At 40.8% G+C, this 15,049-nt stretch overlaps 1 protein-coding gene across 1 annotated transcript in view; it reads left to right on the top strand.

Annotated features, from left to right (window-relative positions):
• VAT1L (vesicle amine transport 1 like) overlaps positions 1-15,049 on the top strand; it is a 56,673-nt gene that overhangs the window by 5,717 nt on the left and 35,907 nt on the right. The window contains exons 2-3 of the mRNA XM_042027627.1: positions 767-896; positions 4,626-4,841. Of these exons, the coding sequence (XP_041883561.1) occupies positions 767-896; positions 4,626-4,841 (346 nt within the window). The remainder of the gene's footprint in view (positions 1-766; positions 897-4,625; positions 4,842-15,049) is intronic.

Genomic DNA, 15,049 nt, shown 5'->3' with positions numbered 1-15,049 from the left:
TTTTTTTCTTCTTTTTTTCTTCTTTTTTTCTTCTTTTTTTCTTCTTTTTTTTTTTCTTTTTTTTTTCTTTTTCTGGTGGCTGCCTGGAAAACCACAAAATTTTCCTTAATAAAATTGGATAGCATAGAAAACACAATGCAAAAGTGCTTTAGGATTTTTGCAAAGCTGACACTATGGGAAAAGACCTATATTTTTTTCTGAGCAGCAAACCTGAGGACTTCAAAGACCTTAATAACTTTTGCAAAAATGTACAAACATGATCCAGGAAAGAAAAGCTTTAGAACAAGACCCTATCTGGTACTTAGTAAGTTCATGCCAGAGTTTGGACTCCTGCCTGAGAAAAACACAAGATGCATTCCTGGGGTCACATCAAAGGTTAGGACAGTTAGATCATGTAGCTCCTAGCCCAAAATACCTATAATGTGTGAGGCTTGGGGTTTTTCTTCCTAAATTGACCTGGGTTTGTTTGCCAGTTGGTAATGCATTCTTAGAAATGTCAATGTTTTGCTGTATTGAATTTTTAACTGTCCTGGGTGCCTGCTCAGCAGTCCAGTAAGCTCGGGGCTGCTGGCAGCTCTGGTTGCTGGGCATGTGTACCCTCTGCCCAAGAGTGGGAATGTCTGCTGGGCCCCTGTTACCCTGCAGAGCCCAGCTTTTTTATGCTGCCCTGGAGTTTTCTGGCTGTCCCATCACTCGGGTCAAGTTTTCCTTCTCTACTTTGATCTGTGGTAATAGTCTTGATTTTATTTTTTCCTGTGTTTTACAGTGGTTTGAACTTTATTGATCTGATGGTGCGGCAGGGGAATATCGACAACCCTCCTAAGACGCCACTTGTTCCTGGGTTTGAATGTTCTGGAATTGTAGAAGCTCTTGGAGACGCTGTGAAAGGATTTGAGGTAGTATTTTTTATTTTCAAAGTGAGAGTTATAAGTCTCATATAAATAATCACCAGTTTCTAATCCTTTCTGCTCTGCTGGTGACAGCACCCTTCACCACCCTGTTGAGATCTAAAAGGTCAGTTTTTCCTTGTTGCTTCCCAAGCATGAGAATGACCTCTTGAATTAGTTTCTGAATTGACCACTGTCATCTCCTTCAAATCCTTCCTGAAAAGTCACTTGTGCCATGTGCACATCCTGATGGCTAAATAGGAACTGGAAAGCAGGACTGATGTCCTTTAATAAAATGAAAGAAATTAAGTTAACTTACTAAGTTTCTTTTCTTGGCCATGTTTGCTGTAATCACTGCTCTTTTCCTCAAAGCCCAGGTGCTGCTGATTCTAGTTCCAGCTTTTGATCTCGAGATAAGGAGAGCCCTGTTTACAATAAGCATTGCTTCTTAAAACTGTGTGCATTAATGAGGTGCAGATTAAATTATCCTGATTCTGGATATAGGACTTATTTTGATTTCTCCAGAAAAGCATCTATTTCACCTGACAGGATGTGATGACTGACAAATAGTTTATGTATATAATAAAGCTTTCATAAGTGGTTATGGGCTCTTTGGTATCTCTTATTGCATACAAACAGCATTTTGTCCTGCCTCCTATTCCATTATTGATATTAAATGTCTATATTCACTGCAAACTTTCATTTTATTGCCTAAGTAGGTTAAAAATTTTGGAAATAAATCCTGAGCTAATCATGTCAATCCTGTCTTAGTTATTTGCAATCAGTCATGTCAAAAGGTAATCAAATTTTCTGAATTCTTATTATATCTGGATCTTAAGAAGGTATAAATAAATATAAATATTTTTATTTAAAGATAACATTTTTCCCTTCTTGAAAAGCTAAAATTTGTCAGTTGAATGAAGATAATGGCCAGTTTAGTTTCAACTATGGTTTCAGTGATGAGATCTTCTTAGGGGATTTCTCTCAGTTCCCTTCCTGCCTCATTTCTGCCTTGAAACAAGTCGTAATCTTTCAATGTATTTGTTACAAACAATAACTGAATTATAATTTTGCTGTTTGAAAACCTTTGCTGCTTTAGTAGTTCTGCTCTAGTATCTGTACTTCATAGCTGTGCTCCATATCAAAGAATATTCTCTGAAAGGAGTACAGAAAGCCTCTGCTCTAGATCAGCACTCTCATTTTTAAAGTTGTTGCTATTTTTAAAGGGCATTGTGAGGCTACAGCATATGGTGCTTGTTTGAATAACACTGCACCTGACTGATATACGGTGCCTCTTTTAAAGTGACGTCTTTGTTCTGACTGGGGAGCACGTTTGTGCACTGGTGTACTCCCTGCAATTGAAACAAGCCATAGTATTTCATTTTTTGTATATAATCTGCATAGGCCTGGTTGTGTTTGAGTGATCTAGAAAAGGGTCCACACTCAGAATGACAGCTGTGCATGGGAATGAATCCATCAGCAGGAGAACGTGCCACGAGGATGACGGAAGAATGTTTTGTTGGTTTCTTTAAGGAATTCTTGCACAGAACAGGAGCACACCAGATCTCTTGGTGTCTCCTTGACATCTGTTGTTACCTCTGCCCACAGCAACGGCAGAGATTGCACCCTCTATCTTCTGACCTTCTTTCCCTGGGTAGAGCTCTTCCAGTTCAAGCCCTCCTAAAATACGTGTAATGCCTATTCCTTCTCCCATTAAAAGAAAAAGCTGGTTTCTGATGATGACAGCTGTATCAGGCCTGATCTCTCTCCAGTTTTGGGGATGATTTCCAAGAAGTGAGGTCTAATCTGACTAGGCTCTGAATAGTGTCTGGTAAGATGTGGTACCTGCTGTTACCAAGAAATCCCTTGGGAATCACCAAGAGGGACTTCTCTGCATTCTTTTTGGTAATCATTTATGATTTATGGCAAGAATATAGGGCATATTAACATCTGCGCTAGTTAATCCTAGCAGACTTTCTATTTTAGATGCTTCTCTAAGAGCAAAAGGGAACCACAGAGTGATTACCAGTGAGGCATTGTTAATTTGAATGTTTTTCAAAAGGAGGAGGCATTTCAGTGAAATTGGAATGACAGCTCTGTTTCAGCATTCTCATTCTAAAAAGAGACAATCCTTCAGAACTGTCAGCAGCATCTTAGCTTTGAGCAAACCTGCAATATCCCAAAGCCAAAGCGGTGACAAGCACTCAGGAGACCAAAATGTGCTTGTGCTGTAAACGTTTGCCTGAAGGCAAAAGTGTTGTGCTTTACTCCATACCTGTAGTTTCTAAAGCATTAGAGAGTATTAGTAGAATGTGAGAGTATCAGGCAGATAAGCAAAGTTATTCTAGAGGGACAGCTGCTGTTAGTTTTAGTTAAAACACAAAGACCTGGAGTTTGATGCTATCCCTGTCTTATCCTGTGGCTCCATTGAAGAGCTCCTTTTGTGGTTAAGGATGTTATTTTGGTTGGTGTATTCCAGAAAGACAAAGGGTCTGAAGCAAGGTAAAAGATGCCATGGGGTTGCTGGTGGCAAGCAATTATTGAGAGTTTTTAAGAGTTGTGCCTGTGAAGATTTTAATACACACTGGCCAAACATTTGCTCGGTGTGGCTGTCCCTTGCAGACCCAGCAGCCCAGTTCCAGGGCTGAAGGTGAGCGTTGCTTTACAAGTCTGGCTGTGCCTTGTTGTTACTCTTGTCCATCTGAGAAGAGTCAGTATCTCTGATTTAAAAACCTGAAGCTGCAATGAAGGCCATATACAAACATAAGAGCTTGATGTGCCAGACCTCTGAAAGGTTCCTAGGAGCAGCCAGCTATACCTAATATTTACAGAAAGCCTTTATATCTCCATAGTGAATTACTCTTTCACTACCATGTATTTTCAGAAGAAACTGAGTAGAGAAATGTTGCATTTAAGGTAATATTTCATTGCTCCTTTAAATCCTGTCAAATTCACTTTGCAGATTTAACAGTGCCTTAAAATCCAAAGGTATATTTTTGATGTTTAAGGCAGCTTATTTGAAGCTGTAGAATCAAATTCTGCTCTGATGCATGGCTGTGGAGATTACAATCATGGATATGTCCTGGTAGAATCAGTTAATAGGATAATAAAAACAGAGAGTGGATACAGATGGTGTTATGTTCTGAATGAGAGCTTTTGCAACCCTTTCATGTGCTCCATCTACCAGAGTACAAGGCCTCCCCTTCTCACTCCACAGAGAGGAAAGGTGGCTCTAAATTAGTGTGAGGATTGAGAAAACAAAATGAAAATTATCCTGGATATAATTTTCTTTATTGCATGCTTCTCATCAATATAATTATAACCTTTTCCCCTCATTTCTTTATCTTTAAGCAAAATTCCTGGTTATTAGTAAGAAGAATGCTGTTTTCATTGTTTACCTTTGTTATTTGAGAGCTCTGCTAGCAAAAGATGATCTGTATTAGTGATGATACAGACTGCTCTATCAGACAAGAGTGTAGCAAAAAAAAAAAAAAAGAAGAAGAAGAGGTGGCTTTAACTTCTTTTGGTTATTTTTGTTACATTAAAAATGGTAAAAGCCCAAAGCTGAGCAGCTTAACTGCTCACAGTTGGTGCTCACATCCAAAGATGTGGAGCACCATTTTCCTCACAGTCAGCCGGTGACCCACACCTTGAACAGGACTTGCAGGTATTGCAGGTTGCTCTCTACAGTCTCAGTTGCAGTCAGAGCCTCAACATTGTTTTCTTCCTTGTTTGTAGATTGGAGACAGAGTCATGGCTTTTGTGAACTACAATGCCTGGGCTGAAGTAGTGTGTACCCCAGTAGAATTTGTCTACAAGATCCCAGATGACATGAATTTTTCTGAAGCTGCTGCATTTCCCATGAACTTTGTAACTGCCTACATGATGCTCTTTGAGGTTGCTAACCTGAGAGAAGGCATGTCTGTGCTGGTACACTCGGCAGGAGGTGGGGTGGTAAGTTGGAACTTTTGTTGCTTTCCTGTCACTGAGTAACTGAAGGAGTCTGATGTGTCTTGATTCCTGAAATGAGCCAGAACCTGCAGTTTGATTTGATATCCCTGTGTGTGAGGGATTGCACTGGGAGGAACTGCATCTGCTTTCCCATCCAAATGCTGATGTGAATAGTTGGCAGGAGCTCTTGGTGAAATAAAAATGTTGTGACACTAAACTCTGAAAAAACCTCACGAAAAATCCCCTAATTGGTTGTCAGCAGATCAAGGATCAAGTGTTGTCCCAACTACTGCATTCCTGAACTTACACATGTTGTACTTTTATGTTAAAGAAGGGTGTAGTGAAAGGAATAAATAAGCTCCCTGCACAAGGTCTTTGTAGGTAACCCTAATCCTCCATACAGTACTCATCCCTCTTGGAATACACGTGCACATACAACATGTGAGTGTGTGTGATGCTTTCACTGTGAAAGATTTCTTTTTCCCCTGTGTTGTAGATGGACTGAAGGCAGTGAAAAATTCTCATGTGAACCCTGAGGAAAAGGTACAAATTCTAAATTGGAGCCAGTGGTGGCTGCTGCATGTTACAGTTTGGATCATTCCTGCGGAGGCATTGTGTGGCACGGGCAAAGGATGAGTTTATGGGAATACCAGGCCACACAGTGAAATAAAGAGTTGGGATTTTGTGTTACCAGTTCCTTGAAGTATCTTTTAGGAAAATCTCTATCCTTTGAAAAATATTAAAGTTTTGTGCAGAATATTAAGATATTGACTGGGAAGTTTGTTTACATTTGAAATTATGCAGTCCTTTTTCATAAGACAGATTTTTCGAGCTGAGCCATTAGCAGATACCAGCCTTTGAAACTGGAGTACCTTTTCTGTGTTCTTGTTATGGCTTATTTATGCTAAATTAATGTTCTGTTTTCTACTGAGGTCTGGTGGGCAGCCCCAAACACGCCATCCTTAATTCTGTAGCCTTAGACCTTCTTTCGGGTTCTCATATAAATGAAGGCTGTAATCAGTGGAATAAATTCATGAGTTCCCTGTACAAGGTATTTTTAGCTAACCATAATCCCACTGGCAGTAAAGGGTTGGTCCTATTGGAATACTCGTGTAAATGAACGGAATTTATAATCGTATTATGCTCTGGCACAGCACAGCCCCGAGTGTTATGGCTGACTATTGTTCTGTAGTGGGAAATCTCTTCGTGTGGAATTCAGGGCTGTTAAAGCAACATGAGGCCACACATTCAGGGGAATATCCTACAGGAATCAAAGTCTCAGCTGTAGCTCTAAGGCCATTTGCCCACCTGGCAGTGGGCATACAGAATTAGCCCCAAAGCAATCCTGCACATACCTGTGTATCTAGAGAAAATGAACTCCTCCTTTTTAAGATTTCTGTGTTTCTTGCTCTTTCTGACCTCAGTTGCCTCTGTTACTTCCTTCTTCTTTTCTTGTCATGCTTTGTTAATGTCAGCTCTCACGTATCTTCTGCTCTAGTGCCCAGTTTCTGTGCTGGGCTGTTCCTGGAAGGAGCTGCTGGCTTCCTCTGTCATCCCAGCTGTTCAGTGGGCAGCTTTTGGCTGGTCCTCTGCTGTGGCTGCTCAGAACCTTCTCTGAGAGAAGCTAAGGGAAGGATGGATCCTGCTTGGCTGCCAGGAGAACAAGGAGAAATCAGATCCATCACTTGCTAAGCAGTTAAATAAACCAGAGTTTCCAAGGAAAAGACCAGACATGCAGGAAGAGCAGCCAGGCTGGCCAGTAAGTGACGAAGGGCTGTGTAGGATCCCGGGGGGACTGTAAATGAGAGGGAGACCATGTGATGAAAGGGCTGGCCAGCCTGCAAGCCAGGATGCTGATCATTGTCCCAGGGCCTCACACAGTCCCTTGTTCCTTGTAAGGGAAGAACACGGAGAGCAAGAATTGGAAATTTTCCCTTTGCTTGATAGGTTTTTGAGGTAAAATACCACTCTGAAGATGCATGGATTTTTTGTTCTTTCTACTAAGCAGGTATAAAGATTTCAGAAGGGTCTGTGTTACCTTAATAATGTCTGTTAATCCTTTGAGAAATCTGACCGTTTCAATCAAACAAATCATTCTCACAAAGATCTTTGTTAATGAACAGAAAACTGTCACTGAAGCTGCTATAAGAAGATCTATTTTTGTGCTGTTGCTTTAATAGATAGAATGCCCTTCCCCGCTTTCAGCAAGTGGGAAATCTGTCCAGTTTGTTTCTAAATGTCAGAGAAATTCCAGAACACTTTCATGAGACAATAGGCTCCCTGTGGGACTAGAAGTTTCTAATTGTTCATTTCTCATTATGCAAGATCATTATTTTAGCTGCTTCAGGCAGTTTATGAAAAAGAACTTGTTGCTTCAAAAATGTTTGTTAGGTTCTTTGTTCTGGCTACTCAGTCCTGTTTAGGAAGATCCTGCAGCTTTTACAATAAATGGAGTCAAGGACTTTTACTCTTGTGTATTATCTCAGTTTATTTATGTGGCCTTCTTTTTGTTGGTAGATATTTTTGGTAGTGAGGTAACTATAGCAATTGTCTTTCCATCTGTGCCTGGAGTGTGATTAGTAGGGAACAGTATCCTTTAATGTCTGACAGGTTGCTTTAGATAAGTCAGTTTATTTATTCCAGAAGTTCCAGGGGGCATCAGAAGATTAGGGAGAGAAAAAGGAAATATACCAAGATGACTTGTCTTGAAAAATGTCTCACACACCTGTCTCTGTGTTACAGACTTGAATCAAGTTCCATATACCAAATGAGTGCCTTCCCTGCCACCCACTCCCTGGAGAGGTCAGGGCATCGTGCCATCTTCCCTGGTCAGGGAAGGAGACGTGGCCACTTGTAGGGAAGCACTTTGTGTCCCTGAACCAGGAGAGAGGTGGACACCCACAAACTCTGCTGCTGACGCTTGGTACATTGTACCCTTCCCTCAGAAGAGGAGCTGCTGCAATGCTTACAAGGGGGGATTGGAAGGAGAGATGACATTTGGTTTTCATAGGGCCAGCTTGTTGATTTTGATTGCTTGGAAAGGGGACTGCTTTGGCTTTCCTGTCTCTTTTTTCCTCCTTGGGACAGGGGCTGTTAAGACAGACCGACTCTCAGCTCTCACCCTGGACAGTGAAGGAGGCTGAAGAAATTTCAGGAGCCTTCCCAGAAAGCACAGAACAGGCAGGCTCACAGCTGCATTCCATGGTTCCCTCAGGCTTTGACAAGAGATGAATACTTCTTAAATCCTGCTGCTGACTGAGATTCTAACAAGGTTGCCATTTGCTCCCTTTCAGGCCTCTGCTTGGCAGGACAATTAGGACTTCTGATTAAACTGTTAAATTGAATAGCAGGGCAGTTCAGTAATTAACAAAAAAATATAATTGTCTAATACAAATCGAGTTTAAATGCTTAAAGCGATGGAAATGTTTGTGTCCTTCTGAACTGATTGCTAAAATAGGGAGAAAGCCATAACATCAGCAGACATTAATGCTCAAAATGATGACTCTGCAAGAACATGAGACTTACTGTAGGACATATATATTGGTTTATCTTAACTGTGAAACACTGTAGTTTGAAATGACTGTAAGGCAATGGAAGAGTAGCTTCCTTCACATATATACTCCTAGATCTCTTTAAAGTGAAGCAAAGTGGTGACTGAAGAAAATACCCTGAGAAAACTGAGTAGTAAGTGTGCACCCTGCTGGGACTGGTCTGCTCTAAGAGGCAATTAGTTCTTTAAAATGAAGACTAAGTCAGTGCATTCAGTGCAAGTCACAGCACAGGCATGGATGAGATTATAAAGTTTTGCTTAAAATTATGAATGTAAACTGTTGAATTAGTATAAATACAGGACTGTTATATTAAATAAAAAAGGGAAAAAACCTTATCCTTTCTTCTTGGGCTTCAATAAATCCAGTCCCTATTTCTGTGATATCTGCCTGGAAAATTAATTCCTGCAGGGCTTTATATTTGTGAGAAAGAGCCATTATGCCCATTTGCTTATTTGTTTGTTCTTCATGTACTTCCTATTCTGAATATTTAGAGCACAAAGCTTTGGTTATTTACCAGGTTTTTGTAAACACCAGTCTCATCACTTAACCCGTCAGACTCAAGGCAGAATTATAAGCCAATTCTTTAGCATTTTGATCTTGCAGATGCTAAAAATAAGCTGCCTTCCATGCAGGAGCATTGATTGCTTCTCCTGGAGCTGTTGTCTGACCTTCCCTTTCAGGCTCAGCAGCAGAGGAAGTGCAAGCAGAGTAAGTTACAGATGCAGTTCTCATGTTCAAATTTGAAGGGTAAATCTGACTTGGCAACAGATCTAGGCCATCCTGGCAGGATTTGTTACTGCTTGGCAGGAACCCTCTTTTTTATTGTGTCTCCCCTGCATACATTGCAAATATTTGAGGATGTGTTCCCTGCTGAATCACCGAAGTAGTGATATTTTGTCTGACAAAGAACTGGCATTTCTTAGTGAATCTAGTCACCTGCTATCACAGACAGCATATAGGAACCCTTTCAAGAGAACAATCTAATTTCTTCTTGAAAAAATACCTGTATGTTTATCCACTCAGAATCTCTCTACTCTGTCTTGCTCTGTGAGAAAGCTTTTCAGACTTTATTTATGGCCAGTTAATGTATCTTTGTTCCTCTGCTGGTGTTGTCCATTAATTAAAATAGCTCCTCTTTCCTCTTGAGGCACTTCTTTCAGATCTTTGTGGTAGGATATGTATGTGTTTATGGCTACAACAAGCTCATCATGAAATCTCTCCTTGGCCTGTATTTTTCAGGCTGAAAGCAGGTTTGTTTGGTCATACCCTGTTTTTGTAAGGTTTGATGTCTGTTTCCTGGGTCATCCTCCAGGCAGGTCCTGCTCCAGGCAGATGAGGATGTGTTTCCTGGGCTCTGAGCTGTTAGGGAGCACAGCAGCAGTAAGATGGTACGAAAGCCAGATCCTGTTAAAATAGGTCTCACAGCATTTGTGATCCTTTCAAATATTGTATGGGTAGGCTGCTTGTCTGCACTTAGCAGGGAGGAGCACATTAAATAGCACTCCTGTGTTTGAGTCAGAACTCCTTGAATGTGACTAATTAGAACTGGCTCTTCTCTTGGATGGTCCTGGCCAGCACACTGTGCCATGACACTAATCCAGCCCACTTTGCTGACACCTTTACTTGGTACCTTGGAAAAGAGCACTTGCTCTTTTCATACTAGGAGTTCACAGCTGCTCTGTGTTTGATGAAGTGCTTTCCTCTAGTTTCATCTGCAGCAGCCAAGGAAGGGAATAAATCAGCTCACACACTGTGTAACCAAGTCTAGGCTGCTGTAAGTACCAAGCTGTTCAAGCCAGGCAGGGCAGTGGAGGCTGAGCTGCTGGTACATGCTTCTTCTGAAGCAGTGGATGTGCTCTCTCCCTCAGCAGCACTGCAGAGTCCTGGTGCCACAGCCAAGCCCATTTCCAGACACTGCCTCAGAGCATGATCTGTTAATCAAACACAAAAGCCCAGCGAGCCATGCACAGAAAGCGATTTCCCTGACCAAAGCAAGCTGCAGCCTTTGAAGGACTTTCTTTCTGCCTCTCACAGCCCTGCACTCCCCAGAGGACATGTCCTGTCCCCAGGTCACCTGCAGAGCCAGGTCACAGGCAGTGCTCAGCTCTCCCTTGGCTGTTCTGCCTTTCCAGGTGGAGTTTGTTTCCTCTGGATGGGTTTTGCTTGGGTACATTGTCATAGTTCCACTGAACTGCAGAGGATTTGTGCCAGATGGAGATTCAGCCCTGAGTTTTTGATGCAGCTCAGCTGCACAATTTTGCAAAGGGGCAAGAAAAACACACCCTGCTAATTGTTGCAGAAAATGTTTTGAGGGTGAGAGAGATCATTATCTCAGGGTCACTTTTCCCTTCCCTCCACTCCAAAACTCATTTGTGGTGCACTGAGTGTAGCAGATGCTGCCTTATGCTTGTCCAATAATCACATTTTAGTTTGTGCACTCTGCATGTTCACCCTAGTGTTTGGTTTCCAATTTCCTTGCTGTAATTGGGAAAATGAGGCCTTCAGGAGATGAAATGTTGTGTATCAGACTTCACCTAACACCAGAGAAGAGTTTTCCTGATGCCACGAGATCAGTAGATGATTCCCCTTGCAGTTTTCGTGCTGTGTTTTGAGTACTTCACACCACTTTCAGGTATGGTTATGTGGAATCACAGCATTTTGGAATTTGGATTCTTCTCACGTTTGGTTCCAGACAAGTTTCTTGTGCAAGATAAAGTCTGAATGCTATTTTTAAAAATGCTGTAGCACCTTTGGGCTGCAGAAATATATCATAGAAATGGTAATTCTTTACTGATGTAGTTTTGCAGGGTGGTATCTTTTACATGGTTTATTCTCTCCTGCTATCAGGCTGTCCTCAGTTTATATAATAGCAAAAAAGATACTTTTCTTCTTGAGAAGATTCTGCCTCATAGCTGCTGTAATTCAGTGTGGAGCTGACACATCAGGCATCAGGTCAGACTCTTTTGGAAAGCCACTCACTTGTACACCTTATTTATATTTCATCCAGAACTGTTTGTGTTAACAAGTTAATTAGATTAGTAAGTTTTGTTCTATTCATGCTTTCTATATTGACTTTCAAATATCAATGACTTTTTTTTCTTTGAAATTGTTTAAATGCACAGAACAGTCAATTTCATTGTTACTTCCTAGAAAACAACTTTTCCATTCTTTTAGGTGATTATCTCAGTATGAGAAGGTTCCAATCCTGCAGGCTTAGACATGGGTTTTAAAGCAATGGAATGTGAAGAAATCTCAATTTTTTTTTTTTTTGGCAGATCTAAAACTACTGTAAGGATATAAATTTATATTAATTTCTATAATAATCATATGCGTAGATTAGGTTCAACATACTGGTTTTATGAATTGACAGGATACCTTGAAAAGGAATCCATCAAGCAGACTGTGAAGCTGGAGACACATCCAGCATTAGCAGACATCCTTCATTCCACAAGCTATTAATTTCTTTAATCTAAACTATGTAATCCAAGCCATTAATTTCTCTGAGGTTTCACCACATGATGTTCTGCCTCACTGGAAACGTTCAAAAAATGTGTGGATGTGGCACTTGAGGACACGACTTAGTGATAAAACCTGGTGATGGTGCTGAGTTGGTGGCTGGACTTGATGGTCTTAGGGGTCTTTTCCAGCCATAATGACTCTATGATTCTGTGATAAGTAGTGTATAAAATATATGAATATATTAAAGGAGATCAATTCTGCTTCAAGGGAATAATTTGTAACCATGTCTATCCCTTCAGTGAATCACCTGATTATTTTTTATTCCCAAAGACTGCTAAATTCCATTAAAGGTAAAATTAATTGTCCGAGTAATAATTATTTTTTGCCATTTAAACTTATTCATTTTCCTAGGTTCAGAAAGCAAGAATCTGGTCAGTACTTACATGTAGAAATTGGCATTGTATACAGAAAATTAGGTATGTGAAGAATATTTTTCAACCCATGCTTGTGTAATTTAGCACCTTCTTGGAAGGTTTTGGAGTTCATACACTATTTCTGCTAACATGGTTCTTGCTTCCAAAGCCAGTGAAGGCTGGTAGCAGAGTTGATGTGGTTTTGCCTGGGCAGGGAGGAGACAGAAAACCCTCTTGTCCCTGTTTACCACAGAGCAGGGCTGGCGTGCCCGTGGTGGGAGCGTGCAGGGGCACGGGAGCCAGCATGGACTCCTCAGCTGCCCTGGGAGGAGGATGCTCCTCCATCCAGCAGCAAAACCCTTTGTGGATGCTTCTTTTGTGAACCCTGGATCTTCTGAACACTGGGGCTCAGTACTTGCAACTAAAATGTGTAACCCTCTAAACACTGGCGACTAATCCAGAGGCAGCTACATGATTTGAGGGATTAGAAAGGAGACTTAAGAGTGACTTTCATAGCCACAATGCTGTTATAGAGCTTAGCTGAATTCCACAGAAATTAGGGAAATGGTTGAGTTCATAGGTCGAGTTCAGTTCTCCTGTTTTGGTGGGGAAAGTGTGAAAAGTCCAATATCAGCCTTTATTCCTAGATTCCTGATACAGCTGCTAAAAATACTTTGCACAGAAATAAGAGTCAACTTCAAATTAAGATTTCAGAAAACTTTAGAAGGCTGTTTTGTGGAATTGCTTCAAAATACTTCATCCAATTATAAAAGTACTGGTCATATGAGTCAGGTTTAGGCTTCAAATATCTACAGAAAGCTGGAAAGTATTCCCAGCTGATCTGGGATTTTAGATAAGCTTATCTCTGGGGGGAGGGAGAGGTGTACTAACGAGTTTGAGTCAGGAGGAAAATAGGTTATTCACATCCTGATGGTTTTGTGCATTTCTCCTATTCATCTGACTGTCAGTTTGCTAAATGTTAATCGTCTTCTGCAGGATAAAAATCAGCATGCTTTCTTCTTGAATATTTGACCTTTTAAACATTCAGTGGTTTTGATTCAGGATATATTCACTACCCCTCATCTTCCCAAGTTAGATTGAAAATGCAGAAAACTAATTAGAGAATAGATCAATAATGTCAGAATTTCATTCAACTGCCATGCATTATAAAATACTGATTTATCTAAATCACTGTGGGTGTTGGGTTTCTGTGAGACACAGAAAGTGAGAAAAGAGGATTGCTTGGGAAAATTACTAAGAAAAGAACAGATGCAAAATCCCCAATTTTTTTTCTTGTAATTTTATATTACATTATTTGTGGAGGCTAAAATCTGGGGGTGGTTTAGAATGAGAAGGTAAGTAATAGAGAATTGAAATATAAGTAGAGTGAAACATTTTCTGCTCCCTGAAAACCTCACATCTTGTGAGATGTGGCCCCTCCGGAGTGGATTTTCCTATGATTTTTGAGAGATTAGGGATTCCAACCAAGGAAAATGGTGGATAGTTTTAAAAAGAAGAGGTATGGAGTTGGATTTACCATGCTAGGAGTAAGCACTGGTACCTGTGTCCTGCTGTGAGCTTCTCTGAGCTGTTGGACAAGCTGTTCAATTTGCTGTGGTGTGTTCCATCCCTCCTCTGCAAAGTAGGAATGAGAATGATGCCCTCTCTTGCTCTCTTTTCTGTGTCTGTTTGCCTGTCTAAAGGATCACCTAAGCTGTGCCTTGCTGTGCAGGCGTTTGCTGACTAACCCAGTAGGAAACCAGTCTGAAATTCCTGGGTGCCTCCATACATAAATAATATCCTTGCCTGTCACTGTTGGGGCAGTCACAACGCACACAGACAGTGCCTCTTTCAAGGGCCAAAAAGCCATTTATTGAACAAAGCAGCCTCTTTTATACACCTTTTGTATGTTACCATTCGTGTTACAGATTCACTGGCGGATAAACTACTACAGCAGACTCATTGGCTATTATTAACCACAGCATACTACCATTGGCTGCCTATGGCATAGGCATTCAAGCATTCAGAAAAATAACATATGTTGCTGTTTTTCTCCTTCCATTGTTTAACTTTCATGCTTCTGATGATACTACATTCTCATGGGTAAAAACTAATTGTTTTTCTTCTCACGGACTTTTCTCACAGTCCTTCTCTAGCCAAAGTAACAGGCCTGAGCCACAATTTTACAGAGGCAACAAGGCCTTCATTTTACTTAAATGCTACGCTTGCCCTCTCTGGTGGTGTTCTGCTTGGAGTTACGTTCAGCAGAATACATGAGGATGCCAAGATCCCCAGGGTATGCAGGGTTAGCTAATTATCCTGCTCTGAATAAAACTCAAGTGCTAATTACTGTATTATTAGTGCAACTAATAATCAGAGTTTCTGGTTGGAGTGAACAGAAATGTGTTTATCCCTGGGTGATTTTACTAGTCATGCATACAGTTTACAAATGACAATCTTTGGGCTGTAGATGTAAGTAAGATCCTGCTGAATTCCATCTGACTTTCTTTTTTAGAATGACAATGCCATTTTTTTAACTTCTGGGTATATCCATGTAACTGTGCTGGCTCCAGTAGAATAATGTGGGTGCAAGAAGAGGTAGGGTGTGGCTACCAAAAGTCTGTTTTCCTTTTGTGAGTGTGTTAAGAGTAAAACAAAACCTAGGGTGGTAGAAAGATGACCTGCTGGGATGTTTTTTGAAATCTAGGTGGCTCAGCTGTTAGGCAGTGCTTCCTTACTCTCCACCTCATGAAATTAGAGGTTAAAATGCACTTAAGGCCTTCTGGGA

This window comes from Corvus kubaryi, unplaced genomic scaffold (assembly GCF_017639235.1).
Source record: "Corvus kubaryi isolate FWS band 111438036 unplaced genomic scaffold, C.kubaryi_AGA036_p1.0 37300, whole genome shotgun sequence".
Lineage (NCBI taxonomy): Eukaryota > Metazoa > Chordata > Aves > Passeriformes > Corvidae > Corvus > Corvus kubaryi.
Note: the sequence above shows the minus strand (reverse complement) of the source record. Positions and strands in the feature narration are given on the sequence as shown.